Raw genomic sequence first — 23,822 nt, 5'->3', positions numbered from 1 at the left:
ACCAAGTGTAGTGGTGCAGACCTATAATCCCAACTACTTTGGTGGCAGAGGCAGGAGTATGGCAAGTTCAAGGCCAGCCTGGGCAACTTAGATCTTGGCTCAAAATAAAGTAAAAAAGAGCTTGGGTGGGGGGGGTCAATGGTAGAATGCTTGCATATGCAAGATCCTGGGTTCAATCCCCAGTACCACCAGATGGATGCATGCATGCATGTATGGGTGAATGGATGCTACAGAGCAAATGGATCAGCTCCAAACCAGAATCACCATTTCAAAGGAAGAGAACCAGGACAGTGGCACTTACCTGGAAAGCTACAAAGGCCATCCACAGCTGAGTATCCCGAGGATTCTCCCGCACTTTTCTGTTGAACTCCTCCACTCTGGCCTTAAGAACAGCGCTCTCCCTGTCCCGCTGTGAGTCTGGCTGCTTTGGTTCTTGCTCTAGTGGACCCTGTCCTTGTAACCACTGTGTAGTTGACTGATCATAAATCCCCAGAGGATTCAGCCATGTTGCAACAGGAGCAGCCACATCAGCAGAGTCCTTCACTGGGATAAATGGGACTGGCTCAGAGGAGGGAGGCTCGGTGTTACCACACACAGCAATCCCCTCAGTGCGCATTAATCCCACACTCCTCTTGGTAAAATAGCGCTCCAGGTGCTTGTGTGCATGCTTCTTAACTGCAGAAGTCCCTTCCCAAGATATACACTGTTTCTTAGGATTAATGCCCAGGCAGGAGTCTCCTTTCCTCTTGTACCTGATTAGAGAAAGAAAACAAGCAGCTGAAAAAAGATGTGTGGCCTGTTCCCTGTGTACAGCTGAACGTCCTGAGACCTAATTCTTATGCATTCACCTTGAAAAGATGAAGAGTTCTCCTTGTTCTTCAACCCGCTGGTAAGACCTCTAAGGATTTAAGACTAAGTTTTCTAGACCTATATGTTTCTCTGAAGCTCTATAAGGGTCTGTCACATACATTATATCACTTGCTTATCACAGCCTTATGTGACAGGCAAGGCAGGACACCCATTCTTAAATGAGCGTCCTGACACCAGGAATCGGAGCACCTGTCTGTCAGGTCAATTGTTCCCCTCCCCAGTGCTATGCTATACCCTGCTTCAGGCTTCGGAGGGCAGCCTACAGTTTAAGATTCTTTCTTTTTAAGTGAGCCGAAGGAAATAGCATTTGGTTCTTTTCTACTCTAAAGGAAAAGAGGTTGCTGGGCTCTAAAGTGTTTTTACAGAACACGCAGACAGAGACTCACAAAACCTGTGTACAACTGTCAGCAAATGACCCAACTAAAAACAGGGCAAGAGCGTGAACCGACATCTCACACAAGGAGACAGAGAGGCAAAACATGCATGGAACACTCACTATCACTAGCCCTCCTGGAAATGACCAAATAAACCAGGCTGGGGTACAGCACACACCCCAGGTGACTGAACCTTTCACGATGGACAGCATCAAATGCTGTGAGCACAGCTCTCACCTGTTGCTAGTGGGAAAGGTGTGGTAGTACCTTAAAAAAATAAACACACGGGCTGGAGAGATGGCTCAGCGGTTAAGAGCACTGCCTGCTGTTCCAGAGGTCCTGAGTTCAATTCCCAGCAACCACACGGTGGCTCACAACCCTCTATACTAAGATATGGCACCCTCTTCTGGCCTGTAGGCATATATGCAGACAGAACACTGTATAGATAATATATAATAAATAAATAAATCTTTAAAAAAAAAAACTAAATACACACACCCTGTGACCTGGCAATTCTATTCCAAGGTATTTGCCCAAAAGAAAATAAACCACATGTCTACACAAAGACTTGTACTCAAATAGTCTCAGCAGCTAAAAATGGAAAGAACCCAGGTGGCCATCAACAGAAGAACTCATAACAAGTAGCAGTAACATCATAAAATAGAATAATATATGAGACAAACTTCTGACAAATGCCACATGCTAGATTTCAGAAACACCATGCTGAGTGAAAAAAGCCAGGCACAGGAGCGTACATGCTGTGTAATCCCACTTACAACATTCTAGGCAGACAAGACCAACAGAAGATGAGAATCATGACAGCAGCAAACACTGCTCACCCACCCATGGGGTGTGAGCTACCTGGAGGAGCACGAAGAGCTGTGTGGGTGTCACAGAGATCACGGTTACACAGGTGTAGGTACTCATCAATATGCAAGACTAAAGATTAATCGCATGTAAATTTAGACCAAAGAAAAGCCCTAAAAAGCTACTGAAGTCTAGTTACTAATATGCACACTTAGGAGACAGTGTACTGTCTGTGGCTCATTTTGAAATGTATCCAAACCTTAGATGGGTTGATGGACAGGCGGGTCAGGAGGCAAGCATGAGCGGGTATCAGAGGCAGAATGTTGAAGGTGTATACTAGTATAAAATCCTTCCTACTTTTGCCATGTATGTGAAATTCTGCAAAATAAAATGCCATGTAGAAAGAAAAGGATAGGGGAGAGATGCCACCACCTTGTCAACCTGGGCTTTCCCACCTCTTTGCTTTCTCCACTGCCAACAACTGCCTTTCCTGTGTGCCTTGTCCCTCCATCCCTGCTCCAGTGATGGGAATCCCAATTCAGGGAAATATTTTCTCAAACACACGAGTTCTCCTAAATCTTGCCAAGGTCTGAACACCATGATAGCAAATCTTGAGTATTAAAGTAATTAGACTGAAAAACCCAGTGTTATCCAAAAGAAAAGGTTTGTAGGAAGGCAGAATTACCATGGAATTCCACGCAGAACAACTTGCTCATGGCCACAGGCAGCCATGACGAGATCCTGAGAGAACAGACTCTTCAGTTCCAAAGGACAAACTGGGGGGTAGGAGGACTGAACATAGCTCAGCGGTTTAGAGCACTGGCTACTCTTCCAGAGGACCTGAGTTTGATTCCCAGCACCCACATGGTATAGCTCACAATCATCTGTAGTTCAAGTCCCAGAGGATCTGACACCTTCTTCTAGCCTCCATGGGCACTGCACACACATGGTGCACAGATACACATGAACACAAAACATCCTTACACATAGAATAAAACTAAAAATAAATAACAAAGTAATGGAGACGTGAAGGAAAATAAAGTCCCACTGTTTACAGATACCTACTTCTGGAAACGGCTGTATGTACACATCCTTTTAAAAGCTATCATACAGCTCTGAACCTTCCCCACTGCTTTCATACACTTCAACACAATTACTCTTCAAGAATATTTTTTTTCCTTTTCTTTCATGGGTGCTGGAAATTGAATCTGGGACCTCTGGAAAAGCAGCCAGCACTCTTAACCACTCTCCAGTCCCTTCAAGACTACAACTTTTAATTATATTTATTTATGTAAGTGTTGTATGTATGAGTGTTCTGTGTGCAAGCACATCTGTACACCAGAAGAGGGCATCAGATTCCATTACAAATGGTTGTGAGCACCATGTGGTTGCGGGAATTGAACATAGGACCTAACCACTGAGTTATCTCTCCAGTCCCTAATTACATACGCAGGGAGGTGCATGCCACAGTGACCCATGGAGGTCAGTGGACAACTTGTGGGAAGTGGGTCTCTCCTTCCACCATGTGGGTCCTGAGCCTCTAACTCAGGTTGTCAGCCTTGGTGGCAAGGACCTTTACCTGCTGAGTCGTCTATCAGACTCGAGAATATAGTTTTTATTGCCTTCAAACTGTATAGGTGAAGCATAATTTAACACTTCCATACTGTTCAACATTAGAGTACATCTCATTCATCACTTGTCTGAGAATCTTGAGTTGAGTAGAACTTAGTATGTAATTAAGGCAACGTTACCCCAATGAAGGTATGTTTCCTATAAGATCCTTATCAAGTCACCTACTGGCTCCCCTTGACCCCAGAAGCTGGAACCCACACAAACTTAAGAATTTCAATGAATGACATTAATTCAAATGAATCCAGCACAAATAAATAACCTAGATAGGTGGGGAGGGGGTAGGAAGAAGAGCAAACAAGCACAGCCTCTGTGTTAGAGTGAAGGGCACTGGCAGGACGGCTCCTCAGATGAGTGAGGCTGGGTACACAGGAGACACAGTCACACCCAGCCTGGGATACAGTCTCACACTGAGACACAGTCACACACTGAGACACAGTCACACACTGAGACACAGTCACACCCTGGAGGCTGAGATCTACCCAGCCTGGGACACAGTCACACACTGAGATACAGTCACACCCTGGAGGCTGAGGTCTACCCAGCCTGGGATACAGTCACACACTGAGATACAGTCACACACTGAGACACAGTCACACACTGAGACACAGTCACACACTGAGACACAGTCACACACTGAGACACAGTCACACACTGAGACACAGTCACACCCTGGAGGCTGAGATCTACCCAGCCTGGGCTAGAGGGCATCAAAACAGACAGCAAACAGATGCCAAGGTCTCAGAGTTCAAATCCCAGGGTCAATACCTTGGGTCTTTGAGACCTGGGAACTGGCACCTTCGTTCTTTACGTACCAAGACCTACAAAGTCCTAACTGTCTACAGGGAGTCAGCAAACACTCAAATTTTGTTTCGCTGTTGCTGTTCTTTGGGGGCAGCAGTCCCCTCAGACTGACAATCATGCCTTAGCCTCACAAGTAGCTGGGATTAAAGGAATGCATTTTTTTTTTCAAATATGTTTGACAGATTACAAGAAAGAGTTCTAACCATTACTGAAGCAAAATGCCACCCCCTACTTTTATGACTCTCTGCTGGTGTCTGCTAGAAATAATGTGACAAAGGCATTACCATCAAATGTCATTTGTTAAATGGCATGTGTGTGGGCCTGAATAAATAAATAAAAATGATCTTGCCACTTTCTCATATGGCACATAGATCAGACCAAAGAGTTCCTGGATACCCTACCAAAGTTAATTATTATAGGTATTTTTAGATTTATTTCTGAACAAACATTTATTGAACACCCACTCGGCCAGGCACTATGCTATGTGCCAGGGATAAAATTAACCCAAAATGACCTTCAATCTAAAGCATTCATTTTAAAATACAGAAGGGACATGTGCCTTTACAACTCGACAATGGGTAAAACACAACAATCCGTGAGAGAAAGACAGACAGTACTGAAAGAGCCAAAGGAGAAAGATGTTACTTCTAATAGAAAAAAGAAAAGGAGGAGGAGGAAGAGAGAGACCGAGACCGAGACCCACCAAGCAGACCAGGGACACAATACTTACCTTGCTATATCCCCTCGGTAAAGAGATTTATACTCCCAGTTGGCAGGATCTGGTTTCCTATCTGTCATGAATACTTCTGCCAGAGTCTGAATGTCTTCCAGCCAAATGGACCGGTGTCCAGCAGCAGCAGCAGCACCAACAGCATCACTTCCCTGACTATCAGACAAAGAAGGGAGAGGAGATTTAAAACTATACGCAGGCTAAAGCTGCCAAACCCTCATGACATCAAACGCACCCAGGTACACACATAACCACACCGGCAATGAGCAGAAGAGGGCTTTCTCTATGGGAAGGGCTCAAAAATGAGGCCACACCTACAACCACAAAATGATACTTGATCAAGAAGAGAAGCCATCTCAGTAACCCCCTGAAGGATACGGGCATTCCTTTGAAAGATTTCATTTCAGCCAGATCTGGCAGCACAGGCCTCTACAGTCCAAGCTATTCATAAGGCTGAGGAAAGAGGATCGTAAGCTCTAGGCCTGCTGGGCAACTTGGTAAAATGCTGTGTTAAAACAAAAATAAACAAACAAAAAATACAAAAAAAGAGAAAGAAGTCCAGCTTACTGGTCCTAGGCAGGAAGTCCTGGGAAATAAACAAGTAAACGTATACAAATATTTGAATGCCTATAACTATTGTCTTAGATACTTTCCTATTGTTGATACACATGATATCCTATCATGATACACCATGACCAGGGCAACTTATGAAAGAAAGAGTCTGTTGGGGGCTTAGAGTTTCTGAAGGCTAGAGTCCATGACTCATGGCAGGGAGCATGGCATTGGGGCAGTAGCTGAGACTTCACATCTTGAGAAAACAACCATGAGGCAGAGAAAGAGAACTGGTCATGGTGGGGTTTCTGAAACTCAAAGCCCTCCCCCAGTGACACAAGTCAAACCTTCTAATCCTTCCCAAACAATTTCACCACCTGGAAACAAAGGAAATACAAGCCTGTGGAGACCATTCTCATTCAAACCATGACAACTGCAAATGCATTTCCTAAACAAGGCTTAGGGAAAAATTATTCCTGCTCTAAGACACTTTAGAGCACTCAGGCAAAAGACACAACCACTTGGCCAAAGGTGACAAGACTTTACAACAAAGTGCACTGCCCTTACCTCACCTAACTTATTTTAAAAGTCTTCATTTTATTACAAGTGAATACTTTTTAAAAATGCCAAGTGGTGGTTTTAATAGGAATGGCCCCCACTGACTTGTGTGTTTGAAGGCTTGGCCATAGGGAGTGACACTATTAGGAGGTGTGGCCTTGTGGAAGAAAGTGTGTCGCTGTGGACTTTGAGGTCCCATATATGCTCCAGCCACAACACCCAGTTCACTTCCTGTTGCCCGCAGATCAAGATGTAAACCCTTAGCCTCTTCTCCAGCACCGTGTCTGCCTGCATGCCACCATGTCCCTCCATGACGATAATGAATTAAACCTCTCAAACTATAAGCCAGTCCTAATTAAATGTCTTCTTTATAAGAGCTGCTGTGGGCATGATGTCTCTTCACAGCAATAGAAACCCTAACTAAGACATGCCATGACTTGCTGCATCTCCAGTATCGCTCTGGCATGGTCTCAGATTCTTCATCTAAGCGTTGTGTACATCCGGGCCTCCTACAGAAAGAGCAGAACAGCGAGAGCTCCCAGTAAGATAAGACCCTGATTGTCTCTTGAACTGACACAAATGAATGCAGTACCTCTGAGGAGTGAAGAGCAGAAAGGAAGGTTTTCTGGCCTCTAACATCCTTTTTCCTCTGCAGAAATAAATTCATAAGGCTACAAGGTTTTTTTTTTCTTTTTTTGGTTTTTCGAGACAGGGTTTCACTGTAGCTTTTGGAGCCTATCCTGGAACTAGCTCTTGTAGCCCAGTCTGGCCTCGAACTCAAGAGATCCACCTGCCTCTCCTCTGCCTCCCGAGTGCTGCGGTTAAAGGCGTGCAACACCACCTTTTGTAGCTCTGCCCAGGCACAGTTAAAGATTCTGGAGACTCCTAGGTCCTTCGAGGCAGGCAATATAAGGGAACGGTAATTTAGGGACATAAAATAACTACTCACTAAATAACTGTTGAATGCCAAGCCTTGGGTTAAAACACATAGTGAAGGAAATTACAACTGCCTGCTGTGGGGTTTCTCTACCAAACCCTAAGGGGCAACAGAAGGAGGGCAAGCCTGTTGGAAACAAGCAAATACATATACAAAAGAAGGAGCGTTAACCACAGAGGACACACAAAGGGCGGGAACAGCCGCCCCTGGGGAGGAAGTAAGCTCTTGTCTCTCCCTAGGGAAGACTGGAGCTGGAAGAGGGATGAGGGGTGTGGTTTCCGGCTGTGCACAAGACACTGGCTCCACGTCAGGAAACAAAGGTCAATTAGTGGTTGTCACCTCTGGGGAATTTGTCCCTTGCTCCCCTGAAGTAGAGTCCCCCATGGTGTGCCACCCTCCATGAACCCACTTTCCTGACATCATGGAAAGTCATTCACAACTCACTAATATCTTAGTCCTTACTGTATGGAAACAAACACTTCTTCCAACTCAGCTTTCCCAGAATCAAGATAAAGAAGTTGGTAAGAATACAAAAGCCTAGATTAGAACATTCTTTTATCTTAATAAAATTATTCAATAAAATTACCTAAAAGAAATGTACCAGGGAAATGGGTAGATAGCCCAGTGACTAAAATGCTTGCTGCAAACAGATAAAACCCAATTGCAGGTCCCCAGCACCCACAAAAAACACTGGTCACAGCTGCATACTCCTCTAACCCCAGTGCTGGGACACAGACAGGAGAGCCCCTGAAGCTCACTGGTCAGAGAATCCAGCTGGTCGGTGCGAGACCTCTCTCTAAGGATAACAAGGACAGCGATCAAACAGGAAACCCAGTATGCACCTCTGGCCTTCTCACACGAGAACAACAGCAATGTTATCAGGATCTGAAGCTGGCTGTGGTTGTGCACACCTGTGAGATTCGGCTTAGCAGATGGGGGCAAGAGTTCAAGCCAGCCTGGGCTACATGAAACCAAGTCTCAAAAATTACCAACTACAACAACAAACGTGCTGTAAAGACTTTCTTGGGCATGGTCCATCAAAGGCTGAAATTAACCATCTTCAAGTTCTCATGGTAGCTGCATGGTCTTAGGAAATGTGTTAAAACTGCTTTTCCTCAGCTCTAGAAAAGAGAGAGAAATGAAAGTTTCTGGAAGCTACAGCACAGTAGCTCAATCTAAAGACATTAAATTGTAAAGACTATTAGAAAGTAATCGGGCTGGACAGTGCTCAAGGGTAAGAGCACTGGCTGCTCTTGCACAGGACCTGGGTTTGGTTCCCAGCACCCACATGGCAGCTCACAACCATCTGATCTAACACCCTCTTCTGACCTCCACAGGTATCAGGCACACATGTGGCGCAAATACAGAAGTGTAGGCAAAACACTTCTACACATAAAATTAAAAAGAAGCCTGGCTCTCTAACATCAGCAGGGCTCCCAAGTACACAACAAAAGTAAACAATCCCCAAAGAGATGCAAAAATCTCAATGGCATTACATTCTTAATGTGTGCCATTGAGGAAAAAACTGTCATTTCTCTCTTATAAAACACACAGGAAGGGGCTGGAGAGATGGCCCAGTGGTTGAGAGCACTGGCTGCTCTTCCAGAGGACCCGGGTTCAATTCCCAGCACCCACATGGCAGTTCACACCTGTCTGTAACTCCAGTTCCAGGAGATCTGATGCCAAGATGCCAATGCACATAAAATAAAATTAAAATAATGTTAAATAAATGTTTAAAACACACACACACGAAGAAAAGATTAAGTAATAAATCAGGGAGTGTGATAGTTCACACGGACTGTCAAGTCAGACAACTATACGGAATCCTCTAGATGATCTGGGTAGCCTCTAGGAATACCTGGTAGCCATTTTCTTGACCAGATTCACTGAGGTGGGAAGATTCGCCTGAAAACTGAACTGCACTGTTTCCTGGACCGAAGGAAAGGGAGCAAGAGAGCCGAGCAGCAGCAGGCATCTCCCTCTTCCTTCTGATGCAACCTGACCTCAGCTCTTGTTGCTGTGACCTCCCTGCCACCATGGGCTACACTCTAGACTGTGAGCAGGAATAAACTGTTCCTCCTTTAGTTGCTTGGCTAGGGTATTTTATCTAAACAGGCCAGCACCTGGTCCAGGTGCCTTCACATACCACCTAATATCCATCTCGATGGAGCAGGATGTTCACCTAAGCAGAGGGAAAGCGAGGTTGAGCACCCACACTGTTCCAGGTAGGACTTGAACACCTTGCTCAAGGTAGAAAGCAGAGAAGAGAATGGAGAGAAATAAAGGCCGTACAGAAGGGAATAATGTAGTCATCAACAGAGCTTCCAGAGACACATGAAGTACAAAAAGGAAAGGACAAAAGTCGTAATCTAAAAACTGGGCTAACTTTAACCAAAAAGGAAGTAGTACATGTGTGTACACAGGAATGACTAACACACCCAGGCGAGGGACGCAGAACTTCTCTGCCCCTCTCTAAGTGTGGAACCTACCACTCCAAGGGCAGTACACAAATGCACGGCACATATGCCACGCCCCAGAATCAAGCCAGGTTTGGTGGCACCTGCCAATAATCCCACCACTTGAGAGAAACAGTCAGATGAGGAGTTCAAGGCTGGTCTCTGCTCCACAGTAGGCCTCTCTTTTGATCAACTGATTAAAGAATCATTCAAATGTCTAACTGTGGCAATAATCAATAAAGAACTATCGCAATTAAAACACCACTGTATCTGAAAGCAGCGCCCACCTGGGTTTCTCAGATTCCTTCTGACTGTCCTTGATGCTTCTCGAAGGCCTGTCCTTCCCAGAATCTGTGTCTGACTCAGACCCACCGCTGCTCGACTGCTCCTGTACCCTCTTAGTTTTCTTGCGGTGCTGATGTTTCCTCTTCTTCTTTTTCTCTTTCTTCTTTTTCCTGCTGACCTGGGTGGCTGTTCCGCCAGTGTCACTCTCACCGGAGAGTTCTGACCTCAGAGGACGCCTGTTGGAAAAATCAAAAGAGAAGTAGGAGGAAATCACACATAAGTAAAGAATGTAAAAAAAAAGCACAAATGCTGACACACGCTCACCACTAGCTCGTACACTACACAATACCTTCCTGGGTTACACACGCTCACCACTAGCTCGTACACTACACAATACCTTCCTGGGTTACACACGCTCACCACTAGCTCGTACACTACACAATACCTTCCTGGGTTACACACGCTCACCACTAGCTCGTACACTACACAATACCTTCCTGGGTTACACACGCTCACCACTAGCTCGTACACTACACAATACCTTCCTGGGTTACACACGCTCACCACTAGCTCGTACACTACACAATACCTTCCTGGGTTACACACGCTCACCACTAGCTCGTACACTACACAATACCTTCCTGGGTTACACACGCTCACCACTAGCTCGTACACTACACAATACCTTCCTGGGTTACACACGCTCACCACTAGCTCGTACACTACACAATACCTTCCTGGGTTACACACACTCACCACTAGCTCGTACACTACACAACACCTTCCTGGGTTACACACGCTCACCACTAGCTCGTACACTACACAACACCTTCCTGGGTTACACACGCTCACCACTAGCTCGTACACTACACAATACCTTCCTGGGTTACACACACTCACCACTAGCTCGTACACTACACAATACCTTCCTGGGTTATACACGCTCACCACTAGCTCATACACTACACAATACCTTCCTGGGTTACACACGCTCACCACTAGCTCGTACACTACACAATACCTTCCTGGGTTACACACGCTCACCACTAGCTCGTACACTACACAATACCTTCCTGGGTTACACACGCTCACCACTAGCTCGTACACTACACAATACCTACCTGGGTTACAGACACTCACCACTAGCTCGTACACTACACAATACCTTCCTGAGTTAAACTCACCTTAGAGACTTTAGGACGGAACCCAAAGTCAAAACAGGTGAGGACACCATCCGAACACTCTACACCTGTGCTTTCACGGAAAAAGTGACCCACCAGTCCCTCTAGCAAACTGTCTGGTAGCACTACTAGGGTTTGTTACTATCCCAGTGGACATACTAGAGGAAAAAAGGTTTAACTGTGCTCCTTCTTTGTAAAGGTGACAACAGCTCTTCTTCCTCAGAACTGTACCAATTACAAACTCCATCCTGGTCATCACCCATCATTCCAGGGGCTTTCTGTGTATGTGGAGTATGAATGATGTCTTCACCATGCTAATGAGGCTATCTAGTCTGGAACTGTGAACGTCCACTTCTCAGTTCAATGATACACAAAGCCTTCCTTCACACAGCCAGGGAAGATGTGTGTCATCTAGATCCCAAATGAGCTTAGGAGACTTTAGCCTCTATTACCTTATATCAGCTATTTTTATCTAAATGTTGAAAATGAAACTAAAGAAATACCCAAATTAACAATATTCTTAAGGTCACTAATGAGGTCAATGAAGTTACTGGAGAGTCACAATGATGCCATTTCCCTCACGGCCTAATTATAGACACTAACTGTGTCATGTACTTTTGTCACTGCTATACAAAGGCGGGGGTGGGGCACAGAACTCACAGGAGTTAAGTGAGGGAAGATGGTCACGGGTCCCCTGGACATTGAGCAAAAGGATGAACTCTTATCAGCTCTTTCATCTCAGGGTTTTCTCGGGAGTTCACAAGGCTAAATCCACCTGTTAAACAAGTACCTTGTCAGAGGTGACCCCTCAGCAGCAAGGGCTGTGACCTCTTCAGTTCGTTGGCTCAGAGACGTTAGATTCCCAACACAAAAGCTTGGGTTGCTCAGCCAGTCTAATTCTGCACATGCAAGAGAGAGAAAAGATGAATGACATTAGTGTCCGAGGCCTTCTAGACCAGGCAACCACCCAGCCTATCACTGCATCCATAGTTACAGCCATTATCAGCCAGAATCTTGGGCAGTCCACAGAACAGAGTGGAATCCATAACACTTTTATTTCACAGGGCACGCTTTAACACATTCTAAAATATTTAAAATTGAAATGCTCTTGCAATATTGGGCTGTGGCTTAAACAAAAACCACACACCCAACGTGGCCTAAAAGATAGCAAGAGCTCATGCACTCTACCCATCTAAGGGGTCTGAACGTGTCAATGCAGCTGGTCTCGGAAAGCCAGTGCTCGCTTTCCACCACGAGTCCCAGGAATCAAACCTGCTGCACCATCTCTCCAGCCCTCAAATTCCATTTGGAAACTCCTAAAAGTTAGAAAGCCAGCCATCCATGGCAGCACATGCCTGGAACCTATCGCGTGGGAGGCAGAAACAAGGGCCATGAGCTCAAGTCCATCCTGAGCTACAGCATGCAGCCCCGCTCTGCAACATGGCAAGATCCTGTTTCCAAAACAGGAAAAGTCCACACGCTTACCAGCAGGAGAGAGAAGGTACCACTCAAGAAAGACTCCATGTTCTACACTGGTGTAGTCAAGAGCAAACCTTTTCTTACAACAATATTCTTTGGAAATAAAAATAAAAGGGCCAGGCGTGATGGCGCACACCTTTAATCCCAACACTCAGGAGACAGAGGCAGTGGGATCTCTGAGTCCGAGGCCAGCCTGGTCTATAGAGTGAGTTCCACAACAGCAACAGCCAGAGCTACAAAGAAACCCTGTCTCAAAAAAAGAAAAAAAAGAAAAAAACCCAAACAAACAAAAGCCCCATAAAATGTCAAACTTTAGTACCAAAATGTATAAATATTAATAATGATTACATCTGAGTAGTATGATTAAACGTTTAAAAACTCTGGCTTATCTACAATTTCTAACTTCTTTTTTAATAATTTATTTATTTTATGTGCATTGGCGTCTTGCCTGCATGTATGTCTGTGTGAGGATGTCAAATCCTCTGGAGCTAGAGTTATAGACAACTGTGAGCTGCCATGTGGGTGCTGGGAATTGAACCTGGATCTTCTGAGAAAGCAATCAGTGCTCCTAACCACTGAGCCATCTCTCCAGATCCCCACTTCCTTTAAAATAATCTTTATTGCATTATTTATTTAGTAGAAGGATCAGCTTGTTTCCAACATGTAGGGCCAGGAGATTGGACTCTGGACAGCCATCTCGTGTCCCTCTAACTTCTCATGAACTGCTCCTACATTCCCTAATTTACACCTCTACAGAGTCCCTTCTAACTTTCTAAACCCTCACTGTGAAGGAAGGAAAAAAGCACGGATGGCACATAGAAGAATCCTCAGAAAAGTCTGTGTCATCTCCTACTCCTTCACTGCCCCCCCGCCCCTGGCTCCCTCCTTACATCATCACTTGTCTACTTTCTGTCTCAACTGATCTGCCTCTGTGGTACACATCTCATATGAATAAGTTCACACGCGATGTGGCGTTTTGTAACTGGCTTTTTCCACTTTCTGGTTTGCAAGGTTCATTCAAACTACAGCCGTGTATCATTACGTCGTTCTTTTTACTGCCAAATATATGGCATCTGGTGATGTAGCTCACTCGTGTCTATTCATCAGCTGGCAGACACTTGAGTTATTTCTTTTCTGTGGCTATTACAATCATGCTTCTAAGAGCATATGTGTACAAGTTCTCCATGAGTGCTTTCATTTTTCCTGAGTGGATATTTATACAATTGCTGGACCAGATCATAAAACCATGTTAGCATTCCGAGGAACTGCCAGACTATGTATTTTACCAAATAGCTGCATCATCCAGTCCCCATTAGCAGCACGCAAGGAGCCCATTTCCAGGCATCTAACCAACACTTCTGCTGGTTTCCCATTACCATTAGCCTAGCGGGTGGATTGTTTCACTGTGGCTTTGTCTCCACTTTCCTTATGACAATAACATCCATACCTCTTCACTCACATATGGGTCATTCATGGATCATCTCTGAAGAAACAGCTATTCAAACCTTTACCCGTTTTTAAATAGGGTCCTCTTACTATTGAGTTCCACAGGTTCTTTATATACTCTGGAATCTAGTCCCTCATGGAACTGCACGTAATGAAAAGAGACAGCATGCAAGCTTGGGAAGATGGGCTTTGCCTAACTCACTGCCTTGTTTCCAGCAGCTAAGGAAATACTTGGCATACAGCAGGTGTTCAACAAATATCTGTAGGAAAGAGAGGAATAAGGACAGGAAGATTCCAAAGAAGAAAGGAAATATTAAAAAGCACAGGGGAAAAGGAAGGAGGAGAAACTAATGGAAGTGTCCACAATACGTCAACACCAGGACAAGCACGTACAGCCTTTCCATCTTTCAAATCTCAACAGGCTGGCTCTAGGGATGTACTATATCAGTATTTACGTGGAAATAGCGCTCGAAGGGAGTAAGTCCTCTCTAAGTCTACCTAGTACTGCTAACCAACGGCTCACTCACTCTTTCTCCTCCTGTCTCCGTGTCCTTTCTGAGACTGGTTCCTTTCCCTTGGGCCTCATTGCTGGCATGAGCTAGGTAAAAATAGTCCTTGTTGCTCACTGAGATCAGAACATTTCCACAGCAATCAGATTTCATCATAAAGGGAAGTGGGAAAGACGGAACAAACGATGTGCAGGAGAGATGTTCTCAGAGCATCCGGCGGACCTTCACACCCCCAACACTCTAACAGGGATGGCAGAGGAAGAAATGTAAAGAAACACAAGCCTCGGCACAGAAATCTCGGGTTAGAACTTGCCTGGCACCGTACCTCACATATACACACAGGTAAGAACGGAAGAGAGGGAACTATCCCACACAGAAGCCACTCCTGCCTCCTGCCTATCTGCTGCTGGGACCCTCAGGCCCTACCCCTTCAGGGCAACCTGACAGAAGCAAGGTGAGGGCCCATCACCAAGCACTCAACACTGACATGCCTCTGAGGAGAGTTTCCCATGGCACCCTCCTTCTCCATCACTACTGGAAATGCCTTCGCTCAGTTCCACCACGGGCAGAGGAGCAAACCGACATGAATAAGCTTGAGCCTTAAGAACAGGTCTTCAATTGCAACTGGATAACCTATCCAAGTTCAACATTCATTTCTGCAAAGTAGCACTGGCTTCTAATCTGTCTGAGTGGCCTCCAGAGGTGAGTGGCCACCCCTCCAGGGTGACCTTTCAAACAGCATTTCTAGGACGGATGATACAAATACATTAGCAAGAATATTAAGATGTTTGCTCTTTTAAGAATAAGCCAAGCCCTTCGTTTGCTCAGAACCCCCATTTTTCAGCGAAGAAGCTGGGAGCACAAACTCACTTATACAAAAAGCATCCAGCAAACAGAGCTGAGAATGGCATTCAAGATGGCCACGGTAGACGCTTTCCTGGGAGTTGACCTACCCTATGACACAGCCCAGCAACTGCAAAGATAATGTTTAAATTACAATACCCCCAGCACTGCAATAAAAAAAAAATACAGTTCATAATGCAAGTTCTAGAATCAGGAAAACCTATGTTCCTTCTTTTGTTCATTTAAGAAGATTACAAGTTGGAGGCTAGTCTGGGTCCCACAGAGAGTCCCTGTCACAGGATAATAAAAACATCATTACCACAAAATCATCAGGTAAAAGTGTGATGGAGAAGCTGGAGAGATAGCTCAGTGGTTAAGAGCACTGGCTGCTCTTCAGAGGACCCAGGTTTAATTTCCAGCACCCCCGTGGAGACATGGCCATCTGTAACTTCAGTCCAGGGGAGCTGATGCCCTCAGCTGGCCTCTGAGAGCACTGGGCATGAATATGGTACACAGATATACACGCAGACCAATAAAAAACTTTAAAAGTTTGATTGGTGGGCAACTTCCCAAGAGATAAGAGTTGGGAACATATGAATTCACTGGGCAATCTTAATAGCACTGAAATCAAAGACTGGATCCTCCTAAAATGACTTAATATCATCTGTGCAGCACTCCAAGCATGCTATCTTCAACAACAAAAAATTATACCTAAATTTCTTCATTTCTTGAGATCTAATCATTAGTTTGTAGGAAATGGGATAAAGAAGCATGTTACATGAAGATTTGGTGGGAAACATCCTCAGGACAAGTAACCAGTTTCCTCAACAAATCACCTGAGCAAATAGGAGAGCATGGTTTTTGAATGAAAGAGAACTAAGGGTTACACGAGGAAAATGCAGTGTGCCCGGCATGGTGGCACTGGCCCTTAATCCCAATGCTAAGGAGGCAGATCTCTGTGAGTTCCAGGCCAGCCAGGGCTACAAACTGACGCCCTGTCTAGAAAAATACAATGAGGATTCTGACTTCTTTTGGATCCTCACAAGCAAACCAGCTATAAAAAGTTGAGACAAATCTGAAAAAGCTAAACAGTGACTTGTAGCTATATGATGTATCAATACAGTTAATTTTCTTGTTGTTTTTGGTCTTTAAGACAGGGTCTCTATATATAATCCCAGCTGTCCTGGAACTCTCTATGTAGACTAAGCAGGCCTTGAACGCAAAGAAATTCACCTGCCCCTGCCTCCCAAACGCTAGGATCAAAGGCGTGTGCCACCTCGCGCAGCCCTTCAAACTGGATCTGACACTTTCAGTATTAAATATATTTTATGCACCTAAACACCAGTTAATTTCATTATGATAGTTGGGTTTACATTTATCTAAATAAGCATTATGTTTCTCTTCCACAGGCCTTTGAAGGTCCCTGAATACTCTTATCTGTCCGAATCCTACCCATCCCAAAGTCAGCGCTTACAAAACCTTGGAACGTTCCATTCTATGATGTTGTTAACTGTGGCTCATCTATGACATTTGCAGCATTCAACCTTACACTGTGTGTGTAGTTTTTGCTCCATTCATGCAACAGGTTGCATTATCCGTCCACACATTCTGTACACTCTGAACATATCTACATTTTGGTCCTGTGCTGACAAGGAACCGACAACAGACAGTCTAGGACTTTGTTGAGGGTTACGGTTTAGGAAAGGAAACCAAAATTACACTAGCCACAATTACAAGTGTTTGAAGTGGGTCTCTCTGTGCAATAGGGTTGTACCATTGCAGCTTCTAGGAGAATGAGGTCCAAAAATATAATAAGCCCCATAGTCGGTTAACCCTCCCCTAACTTGACCACCTTAGTGCCTGAAAGAGCCTTTGGCTCCACACTTCGGACAAGACCCAGAAGGCTTTGCAGCGCCGCGGAGAACTCTGGGATACAAATGGATAAACAAATCCGAGATAACGGCCAAAGACCCGGGCCCGGAAAAACTGCCATTAATATCATCGGTTGTCTCGCTCGACTCTCTTTGGATGCTTACCTTTCCTGGATGCCCCACCACCGGAGGCCTCACTTACGTCCGCAAAGGCCGGGAACAGCGCCATGTTCCCAGGCCGAACCAACACTCCCTCCACAGAAATGGCGCCGGCTGGAGCGCTCTGGTTGGAGGACTCTGTCCCGCGATGCACTCTGGGAAATGTAGTCTTTCCTGAACTCCGGCCGGGGCTTCACCCCTGGGCTAGGCGGGGCAAGAGACGCGCCGGGTGGAGAGGGGAGGAGCGGGGAATAGTGAGGACGGTGAAGGACAGTTTCCTGGTAGTTAGAGCCCAAGCCTCCAGTGAAAGCTGGAAAAGCAGGAAGCGGAAGAGGAAGTTCAGAGGGAAAAAATGTGGAAACTGGAATTCCAGCTCAACCCTAAACTCATACTGCCGCTTGTAAACTGGATCAAAGTAATCAAGTTCTGTAAACTTTAGTTTCCTCATCTGCAAGATACTGAGATTATATGTATGCCTCCCTCCCTCCCTCCCTCCCTCCCTCCCTCCCTCCCTCCCTCCCTCCCTCCCTCCCTCCCTCCCTCCCTCCCTCCCTCCCTCCCTCCCTCCCTCCCTCTCTCTCTCTCTCTCTCTCTCTCTGTACATAAGCGAGTTCCAATATAGTCTGGGCTGTTACACAGAGTAACCCTGTCTCTAAAGAAACAAAACCAAGCCGGGCGGTGGTGGCGCACGCCTTTAATCCCAGCACTCGGGAGGCAGAGGCAGGCGGATCTCTGTGAGTTCGAGGCCAGCCTGGTCTACAGAAGCTAGTTCCAGGACAGGCTCCAAAGCCACAGAGAAACCCTGTCTCGAAAAAACAAAAAACAAAAAAAAAAAAGAAAGAAAGAAAGAAAACCAAATATTAATAATAATAATATAAATAAATGCTCTATGAATACAGAGTAGTTCAAGATTCCAACAAAGGTCTTTTTATAGTAAATACATGTACTTGCCTATTTATTTTTATGTTATATGTATAATTATGTATTTATAATTTTTTTTTACTTTTTTTGACATTTCCCTTTAAAAAAATAAGTCGGAGGGGAAGGGGTCAACAAGATGGCACATACGATAAAGTCACTTGCCAAGCAAGCATGGCTACCTGAGTTCCAGCCAGACTCCACAAAGTTGTCCTCTGTCCTCCAAGTGTGCAGGGTTGCGTGCGCATGCCCCACAATAACAATCAGGTAAAACATTTTAAACCCAGAGATGTGTCTCTCATCATCTAACCAAAGGACAGGTGGATATCTTTCAAAATAACACCCTTCGTAATATTTAGATTGTGTGTGTCCAAGATGAACATTCTTTAAGTTTCCAGGTTTCTAAAAGCACTTGGGAGAGGAAGGCAGTAGAATCCCCTCATACAGTTCCAAGTCTGCAACTGTGACTCTCACGTCCAGCCAAATCTCAGGCAGTAAAAGAGCTCATTGGTTAGGACAGCGGCTGCCTTCACTTCCAGTGACTGGCGATGGTAACAGTCTTTTACCATCACTTCATCTCTTTCCGCTCAGAAAAATAAGAACTAAATATAATAGCCTTCAGAATGGGGGCGGGGGGTTGTTTTGTTTGAGACAGGGTTTCTCTGTAGCTTTGGAGCCTGTCCTGGAACTACCTCTGTAGACCAGGCTGACCTTAAACTCACAGATATCCACCTCTGCCTCCCCAATGCTGAGATTAAAGGTCTGTGCCACCACTACCTAGCCAGAATTGTTTTTAAAACCCATGATAATGTATTGGTAATAAGGAATCTTGGAATACTGGGTATTTGTGTATTTACAAACATGTAACCTTTTATCATTTTACTATCGTTTGCTTGAAAATGGTGTTTATAGCTGAATAAAAATGATTTTTCACATTTGAAAAAAAACATTTTTTAAAAAAATGAGCCAAGTCTGGTGGCTCATAAAGAGTCCCTGTCTCAAAAAAAATTCAAATGTTATGAAATATTATTATTTCTATTTTTTAACATTTGTAAGGGTGAAAGCTACATGAACCACACAAGTTAGTTAGCAGTGGCCTAATGTCTCATAGTTGTATCTGCTAGACCTTTGCAAAATTTACTCATCTGTTAAACTAAAAGTGAAGTTTTGAGCTGGGCATGTCATGCCTTTAAACCCAGCACTCAGAGGCAGAGGCGGGTAGATCTCTGAGTTCCAGGACAGTCTGCTCTACAGAGGAAGTTCCAGGATAGCCAGGGCTACACAGAGAAACCCTGTCCAAAAGAAAAAAATTAAGAAGGACTTTTTTTCTTTTTTCTAAAGATTTACTTATTAATTATGTATATAGTGTTCTGCCTGCATGTATCTCTGCAGGCCCAAAGAGGGCACCATATCTTATTACAAATAGTTGTGAGCCACCATGTGGTTGTTGGGAATTGAACTCAGGACCTCTGGAAGAGCAGCTAGTGCCATTAACCACTGAGCCATCTCTCCAGGCCCTAACTTTCCCCAGTAAGTTTTAAATATTCTTTTTTTTAACTTTATTTATTTTTATTTTGTGTGCATTGGTGTTTTGCCTGCATTTACTTGTGAAGATGTCACATCCCCTGGAACTGGAGTTACAGACGTTGTAAGCTGCTATGTGGGTGCTAGGGATTGAACCCAGGTCTTCTGGAAGAGCAGTCAGTGTTCTTAACTGCTGAGCCATCTCTCCAGCTCCTAAATATTCTTTTCTTCATTCAGAAACCACCACAAAGCATGTGAGAACAAAGCTCTGGTTGTTATTCTGGGTATTTCCAGTACATGTGACAGGGATTTATTTCTCAACATAAGCCAGAAACGGTTTCAAATCACCACTTGGCTTTGTGGGGAGCGTGGCTAAAGGCAGAGGGTACACTGCTCAGCCACTTCTTAAGCATCTCTGTGGTTGGAGGCAGAGAATGAAAACTCACGCTAACCTGGCACGCTTCTGTCCTGGCATGTTTGGCACTCTGGCCTCATCTCAATAGCTTGTGTTTGTCTGGTCGTCCCCAAACGTCTCTGAAGCTGGAAGAAGATAGGGGAAGATTCCAGTTCATTGCAGAGGGCTTAGATGACAGGCAGCCGGGCTGGAATTTAGTGAAGGGACAGCCACTGTGGCCGTGAGGAATGGGAAAGAGGTAGGCAAGCATCAGATGGAAGTTATCAAAAGTAGCCTTTGGGGCCAATGAGATGACTCAGTGGGTAAGGGTGCTTGCCACCAAGACTGATAACCTGAGTTCAATCCCTGGAATTTACGTGGTGAAAGAAGAGAAACAACACCCACACGTTGTCCTCTGACCTACACACACACATACACAAGCCCAGACATACACTCACAATGGGTAACTAATTGATCAAATAGTTAATAAAAATTTTAAATCCTCCCCCTCCTTTCCAAGTATAAGAGGATAGGATATGAACAGAAGAGTCACTGAAAGACAGACACAGTAATATGGAGCTGCTCAGTGCTTGTCTGTTAACAAAACAGCCTACATTTCTTTTCTTTTCTTTTTTTTTTTTCAGGACAGGGTTTCCCAGTAACTATGGAGTCAGTCCTGAAACTCGCTCTGTAGACCAGGCTGGCCTCAAACTCACCTGCCACTGCCTGAGTGCTGAGATTAAAGGCGTGCACCACCACCACCCAGCATAACTCCTATTTTCTTCCAGAAGGAAATGTTTTATCAAGAAGCCCATGTCGATACGATACGGCCTCACTATCCAACCCTGTCACCTGTGATGTCATGGTAAGTACATGGCCCAGCGCAGCTAAGTCTTCAGTTGATCGGGGTCCCGCCCTGCTCTGACTCAAGCCAGGCCCAAGTCAAGGTTTTCCCCTTCAATTTTCTTGATTTGTGTTATTTATTTCTAATTTTTTGCCTCGGAGATAGGGTCTCACTCCATAACCAAGGCTAGCCTTCAGCTTGATAGCCTCCTGCCTCAGCTTGGTACGTGTTAGCATGCCCAACCTTTCCCAGGGATTTCAAACCAGAACTAAACAAACAAAAAGCTGGTCACTCAGTGTGCGTCCCGACTGTAAGAGCTCGGCTGAAACACAGCAGCCAAGCAGAAAAAAAAGGCCAGATGGGAGCTGGAGTCCCAGGGGTCTCCAAGGACTGCTTCTTGTTGTCCTCGAAACCCACCTGCATGTCTGTGCTCTAGGAAACAGCCACATATTTTCCCCCCAATTTTTCCCATCTTGGTAATCAAATTCCAGCTCATTTGGTGCCCCTGGAACCCAAGGGTCTTCGATAATACGAAATGAATGCGTGAATTTCCACACTCAGAGTCATGATCCCAGAACCTGGATCTGTTCCCAGTTAGGTTGAGGGATGAGAGCCTTCAAAACTGTTCTACCCAGGATAGGTCGAAGTCAAACTCCCTTTCATCTCTCTGGAGAAGGAATTCACACTAACTCAGGGAAACTGGAGAAACGGGTCTGTCAACCTACTCAATCTTCAGGAATTTTCTGTTAGTCCCTATGAAGTAAATGAAAATGTGCCCTTGGGAAATCAGCAGCAAGATCCAGACCTGCTTCACAGTGTGGGGTGGGGATGGGGGTGGGGAGAGAGTGGGGATGGGGTGGGGTTGGGGGTGGAGGTGGGGGTGTGGGGGTATTGCAGTGAGGGGGTCTCAGGTTGAAAAGTTGTCTTTTTGGTTTCATTAAGATTTATTTTATTACCGGGCGATGGTGGCGCACGCCTTTAATCCCAGCACTCAGGAGGCAGAGGTAGGCGGATCTCTGTGAGTTAGAGACCAGCCTGGTCTACAAGAGCTAGTTCCAGGACAGGCTCCAAAGCCAGAGAGAAACCCTGTCTCGAAAAACCAAAAAAAAAAAAGAAAGAAAAAAGGATTTATTTTTTATTGGCCAGGCGGTGGTGGCGCACGCCTTTAATCCCAGCACTCGGGAGGCAGAGGCAAGCGGATCTCTGTGAGTTCAAGGCCAGCCTGGTCTACAAAGGGAGTTCCAGGACAGGCTCCAAAGCTACAGAGAAACCCTGTCTCCCAAAAAAAAAAAAAAAAAAAAAGATTTATTTTATTTTGTATGTATGTTTCTGTATGTGTACCACATGTATGCAGTTGCCCATGGAGGCCAGAAGAGGACATCAAATCTCCTGGTTATGAGCACCTGATCTAGATGCTAAGAGCTAAATCATAAAAAGAAAAAAAAAAACCAGCAACAACAAGAACAAAAAAAATTCACTGAGCAATCTTTCCAGCCCAGAAAGATTTTAGTGACCAGACAGTCCCAAGGATCATTCTTTGGTTAAACCAGCCTGTTCATATACATAGTTTATAATTCACATAGTCTACAGTCTGTCTAAAAGGCAAAAGGTTTGAGAACTCCCTCAGAAATACAAAGAACCGAGCCTGCTGAGCCACGTCTCCAGCCCCGTGTTGATCACTCTTAAACTAGTTTACTTTTGGTTGACGATGCTGACTTGAGTCGTCACTATTCAGACTGCCTTTCTTGGAATAGGAAAATGCATTTTGAAACATTTAAAACTCTTTACTTGCCAGGTGGTAGCGTCACATGCCTTTAAAACCAGCACTTGAGAGGCAGAGGCAGGAAGATCTCTGTGAGTTCAGGGCCAGGTTGGTCTACAAAGTGAGTTCCAGGAAAGCCAGGGCTGAATTTTTCTATTTATTTTTATTTGTATGGGTATTTTATCTCCATGTGTGTCTAACACCACTTGTGTCTGGTGTCTACCGAGGCGAGAAGAGGAGGACATCAGATCCCCTGGGATTAATCTTACAGATAACGGGAGCCACCATGAGGGTCCTGGGAGCCACCATGTGGGTCCTTTGGAAGGGCAGCCAGTGCTCTTAACTGATGAACCATCTCTCCAGTCCTAGGCAAGTGACATTTTAAGAAGTGAGTTGGTCCCAGGTTCCATTTAAAATCTTCTTCATCTTGCTGACTTTCCTTTCTCTGGCAGTTCTCCTGGCTTGTTGGTGCTTATCTGTCAAGCATAGCTGTGGCAATTGGTTGAGTATCTTCCCCTCCCCCATTGCTTCCCGCCTATATTTCTCTTGTCATTATCTTCCCTCATTACCAAAAAGAGCAAAAGAATGCATTTTCCACCTGAAAAAAAACTTAATTAAATTGATTTCCCCCCTTATACCTATTTATTTGGGAATAAGGCAAAGGAGTTAGTCTTTCCTGGCATTTTAAACACAATTTAGTAGAAGTCAGCTGCAGGAGAGCTGAATTCCGAGACAGGGTTTCTCCGTAGCTTTTGGTTCCTGTCCTGGAACTAGCTCTTGTAGACCAGGCTGGCCTCGAACTCACAGAGATCCGCCTGCCTCTGCCTCCCGAGTGCTGGGATTAAAGGTGTGCGCCACCAACGCCCGGCAGGAGAGCTGAATTCTTGTAC

At 45.0% G+C, this 23,822-nt stretch overlaps 1 protein-coding gene across 1 annotated transcript in view; it reads right to left on the bottom strand.

Moving 5' to 3' along the window:
• Nrde2 (NRDE-2, necessary for RNA interference, domain containing) overlaps positions 1–17,802 on the bottom strand; it is a 34,479-nt gene extending 16,677 nt beyond the window's left edge. Inside the window, exons 1-5 of the mRNA XM_075947767.1 lie at positions 17,497–17,802; positions 11,974–12,082; positions 10,005–10,238; positions 5,215–5,370; positions 302–752 (exon numbers count right to left, since the gene is read on the bottom strand). Coding sequence (XP_075803882.1) covers positions 302–752; positions 5,215–5,370; positions 10,005–10,238; positions 11,974–12,082; positions 17,497–17,560 — 1,014 coding nt within the window. The 5' untranslated portion in view covers positions 17,561–17,802. The remainder of the gene's footprint in view (positions 1–301; positions 753–5,214; positions 5,371–10,004; positions 10,239–11,973; positions 12,083–17,496) is intronic.
• Between the last annotated feature and the right edge of the window lie 6,020 nt (positions 17,803–23,822).

Source organism: Microtus pennsylvanicus, chromosome 14 (assembly GCF_037038515.1).
Source record: "Microtus pennsylvanicus isolate mMicPen1 chromosome 14, mMicPen1.hap1, whole genome shotgun sequence".
NCBI lineage: Eukaryota > Metazoa > Chordata > Mammalia > Rodentia > Cricetidae > Microtus > Microtus pennsylvanicus.
This window is presented reverse-complemented; position numbering and strand designations above follow the sequence as displayed.